This window comes from Haplochromis burtoni, unplaced genomic scaffold, assembly GCF_018398535.1.
Source record: "Haplochromis burtoni strain Fernald_Lab_line unplaced genomic scaffold, NCSU_Asbu1 Contig_273, whole genome shotgun sequence".
Classification (NCBI taxonomy): domain Eukaryota; kingdom Metazoa; phylum Chordata; class Actinopteri; order Cichliformes; family Cichlidae; genus Haplochromis; species Haplochromis burtoni.
In genome coordinates this window covers 387,132-391,974 of record NW_024582634.1, presented here as the reverse complement: position 1 = coordinate 391,974, position 4,843 = coordinate 387,132, and the positions used below count along the sequence as shown (strand labels likewise).

The window sequence follows — 4,843 nt, the reverse complement described above, 5'->3', positions numbered from 1 at the left end:
CTGCACATTATTCCAGTGCTAATACCCTGTCCTGCTGATGTCCTGTCTACATATCACAGATGGGCTCAGACAGGGGAGAGCAGCAGTATTATGCCTCTGCTGAGATCTTCCACTGAATATATAACCACGTGATGGGGAGTGAGACATCTCCCCCTAACACACACACACACACACACACACAGACACACACAGACACACACACACACAGACACACACACACACACACACACACGCATGTAACCTTAGAAGTTACCTAGAGATGTGGTGACCCCTGTTGATCGAGTCCTTAGTTTAGTTTGCCAGCACACAGACAGTCTTACTCTTCACCTTTATCTGGTTTGGGGTAAGAGTCATAGTCTCCACCTCGACTGGATGCCAATGTTCTCATTCACCATAAAGTACCACTGATAGTCAGTAGCTGCTACTTTTATTTGCATCTTGGAAAAAGGTGAAATATACTCACACATATTATTGAGGAAGTTTAAATGTTGCTCCTAATGACTCCTCACGAGCCCATTTCCTCCTGCACTTTTTATCTTGACATAGCAAGAAAAATGAGTCATGATAGATTACCTAATTATTGCAAAAAATATTTAAATCTTGCAATGAAAAGATGTATTACAAAGTAACACATGTATTATTGTCAGCCTACCTCTGTGACCTGTCTTCCCAATGTGATGTTTGTGCAATGTATGTATGGTTGGAAGGGTTGGTGTGCATGCATCAACCAGCATGCAGCCTGCTGTAGCCCATGTGTGCCTCAGGGATTAATGAAGTGTTCTGATTCTGAGAGACAGCATGAAATCACTGACATTTGGTCTAAAGATAACAAGAACAACATGATCAGTTACATCTCTCTAATCTTCTGCCAGCTTTAGCTGGTACTATAAACATACTGAGAGTTATAGGAATGAGTGCTTGCTGAGAAGGAGCCAGCTAACTTCCACACTGGACTTATGCTTGAAGCGTGATGGTTGTTGGTTTATGGATACCTTGTTATACACTGCAGGCACAGTGTTAGTTCACACAGGAACCTGCTGTAAAAAGGAGTTTTCTAAAATAACCATAATCGTGTCTGTTTGATTAAATGCTTGTAAGCGTGTGTAAGGGATGAAGCCTGGTGAAGATGTACTGTAATCCTTTTTCCTGTAGACCTGCCCCCGAGGATGCTGGGCCCCAAAAACCAGCTAATAAAAGTCATTAAGAACAACCGCACCTTCCTAGACTGCCCCTTTTTTGGTTCGCCTTTACCGGAGCTACGCTGGTGAGCATCTAAAGCTTCTTGGTCTTTGACAGCCAGAGTCAGCGGCAGTATCTCCAGCTGTTAACCATGTGTTTTTATTATGTGTAGGTTTAAGAATGGACAGGGCAGCGGGCTGGATGGAGGCCAGTACCGTGTTTACATTAATGGTACCCTGGAGATAAAGCGGGCCCGAGCAGAGGACGAGGGAACCTACACCTGTGTGGCCAGCAGCATCTTGGGAAAAGCTGAAAACCAAGTGCGCCTGGAGGTCAAAGGTTAGATGTTAAAAATGAAAAGTGAATTCATGAATGACATGAGATCTGCTTGAGCAGGTCTGTGCCTGTTCTGAATGACTTCCTGTCACTGTGTCAAGCAGCCTGCACTCTCTACCTTTCATTAAACGTTAAACTGTGACAGAGTGACAACGAGAGCGTGAACATGCAGAACATCTTAAATCAACATTTGTTTCAACTTGTTTTATCCAAGCCTGTCTGCAGTGAGCCAACGATGGAAATAACAGCTCACCTTACATGTCAGGGTGCATTAGTAAGACTGCTGAAGCTGTTTGTAGTCCTGTCTGCGTCACATGTTACACCAGAGGAGAAGGGCAGAGGCTGGTGGGATGCACCTGACTTTGTCTACTTGTTTTGCCTGCTAACTGTACTGTGGATCTTTACACAAAGGGATTGCATTGTTATGCAAATACAGTCTCCATGATTCAATTTTCTTGCACATTTTCTTTAAATCTTTGCAGCTTATCTCATATTGAACAGAGATGGAAAGAGTAAATTGGTCTTGTTTTGGATGAGACTGTGGCACCTGACCATGCAGCTCCACACAGTATTATCTACCACTTGTGTTATTGGATGCGTCTAAAATGTTCATGTAGTGCATTGCTCTTCATCTTAACTGTGACTCAGAGCCGACTCGCATCATTCAGGCCCCCGAGCACCAGTCAGCCATCAGGGGCTCCACGGCTCGCTTCACGTGTAGGGTGACATCTGACCCCAGCCTTCCTGCCAGTGTGGCCTGGATGAAGGATGACAAGCCTCTTTACTTGGGATGGAGGTAATGACCCCTGCGTTTGCTCTTTTTTAACAACCTGTGCTGTGCTGTCACCCTCTTTGTCTCTGCTTCAAGCCTGACTAAACATGGTTGTGGGAAAAGTTGTTTATTTGCTCTGAATCTAACAACAAAGTTTCACAGTGTAGTGAAGGGTATCGAACCCAGTTCTTTTTATTCTTCTCCTGGACAGAGAAGACGCAGAGTGGTCAAAGTATTTATAATCATTTTATTCAATCATTACTTTCCGGAAAGGGGATGTGCACGCTGCTAAGCATCGGCAGGTCTGGAGCATTAAGCCGGATGCGTACATCATAGTCTGTTATTTTGGCACTCGCACGTCGCACACAGTTTCGATCAAAACAACTTCTTTACCTCTGGCCTTACTTGATGTGTGTGTTGCTGGTGGAGTGATTACGTGCGCTACCCTCTGCCCAGTTCCACTTCTTCTGTCTGCATCTGTTTCCTGTTCTTAATATACCGCCTCTGCAGCTCTGCACAGCTCCAGTCTGGCTGAGCAACTGGTTTGTGAGTCAAAGCTGGCCTGTTATTAAAATGCATAAACAAAATAATCAGAAAATAAGCACTAAGAAAATATATATATTCCTTAACAAGGGTAAAGTGGCCTGCGTGTGGTTTGCAGTGCTGTGATTGGTGTGTAGTTGTAGCAGTGAATTGTAGTGAGGCTCTGTTACTAAAAATCTAGTCTCAGTTTTGTGACATGCAGGTGATTCATAGTTCAGACAATGACTCTTCAAGACCCAAAGCAGAACACATCTGTAATGTTTGCATGCCTCAAACATTAATGATGACACCTTCAGTATTTCTTAGTACCATTCTTTAATTCGCAGGCTTGCAGCGGCAACACAGTCTGCAGCGCTAACTTGTTCATCTACCGTTTTCTGTTGTCTCCTTTTTTTATAACCCCCTTCCGCCTTACATTCGACCTTTCAAAATAAAAGTTCCGTAAACATCACAACATTCATGGTTAATTAGTGGCACATTTAGAAAATGAGCAGACCAATTGCCTTCAAACAACCAAAAGTGTTGCCTTGGCAACAATTGAGACAGTTTGAATGAGCCAAAGGGAAGGTGAATCCTTTAACCCCTTCATCTCTACAGCGTGTGTCAATAAAGGATCAGAGTCTCTTTCTAGTGGTTTCGATGGGTCCATTAAATTACAAATGCTGTACTGGGACGTTGGGGAGTGCCCCCACCCATATCACTCCAACCTACCCACTGGTTCTTCCCCAGTAGCTATGTATAAAGCATTTGTAGTGAAGGGTAAAGGTTCGGGTCCCTGAGTCAGCGGGTTTGTTCCAAACAGCCTTCACTGTCAGCTGGAGCGAGGCTGAGTGTGTAGCTGCAGAAGGTGCGACGAGTTTAAGACATGGCTGAGAAACACAATCTCAACTGTTACTAAGCAGGCCAACACGTTATATATGATGATGGTTTATAGACTAACAGAAGTACATGGACTTGGGAAATGGTTTAAAATAAGCTGACTGAGCTGCCACTCATTTCTCCTGAGGAGCAGCTGGCTATACTCAGAGGTGGGAGGTAATGAAGTACAAATACTTTGTTACTGTACTCGAGTAGTTATTTTTCTGGCAACTTATATAAATAAAATAACTATAATTGTGCAGTGTGCTAATGATATATCAGTGGTTACTTCAGAGTGTTTATCAGAGTGACGTAGCTGAGACACTCATCCATGTGCACAACACAGAGCGGGTGATGGCAGCAGCTCCTGTGGAACTTTCACAGCTGTCACAGGAAGAACCTCATCTGGGCCTTGTTCTGCACATGGTGGATCACTTCAGATTCCTTAGGATCCACCTTTTTGTGATGTGAAGTGGTCCTCACATGCAGACTGTTGTTGAGGATGGCGAGAGGGCGGAGCATCGGGTAGTTTCTCCACAGTCCACTGGCATCTCCACAGTCTGTACCAGTGGACCAGCTGATCCACCTCCGCTCAGATGCATCGTCATTCTGGATCAGACCGATAATGGTGGTGTCATCAGCAGCGTTGTTACTTTGAAAAAGTAATTAATTATAGTTACTAGTTACCGCTTTAAAAAAGTAACTGAGTTAGTAACTGAGTTACAAGATTCTAAAAGTAATTAATTACTAGTAATTAAGTAACTATTGCGTTACTTTAAAAAATAACGTGTAACCCTCTGGGCTCCAGGGTAGAATTGGCCGTTGTCCACAGTTCACCTTTAAAACTGTTTATTTCCCTTGTTAGGTCTCATCAGCACAGCCTCACATGTCTGAATCTACAGTCATGTTTTCATTTTGACAAACTGTATTAATCAAACACACAAAGAACAGACAACCAAGCTTGATGAAGTCCCTGCATGACCGCGGGACAGACGGTCAGCAGAGTCTGAGCCCAGCATGGCTCTCAGTTACAGTGGGGCAAAAAAGTATTTAGTGAGCCACCGATTGTGCAAGTTCCCCCACTTAAAATGATGACAGAGGTCAGTAATTTGCACCAGAGGTACACTTCAACTGTGAGAGACAGAATGTGAAAAA

At 43.8% G+C, this 4,843-nt stretch overlaps 1 protein-coding gene across 1 annotated transcript in view; it reads left to right on the top strand.

Moving 5' to 3' along the window:
• nfasca (neurofascin homolog (chicken) a) overlaps positions 1-4,843 on the top strand; it is a gene marked incomplete in the record, with an annotated part of 161,436 nt that overhangs the window by 99,170 nt on the left and 57,423 nt on the right. Inside the window, 3 exon segments of the mRNA XM_042227643.1 lie at positions 1,153-1,264; positions 1,352-1,518; positions 2,164-2,311. Coding sequence (XP_042083577.1) covers positions 1,153-1,264; positions 1,352-1,518; positions 2,164-2,311 — 427 coding nt within the window.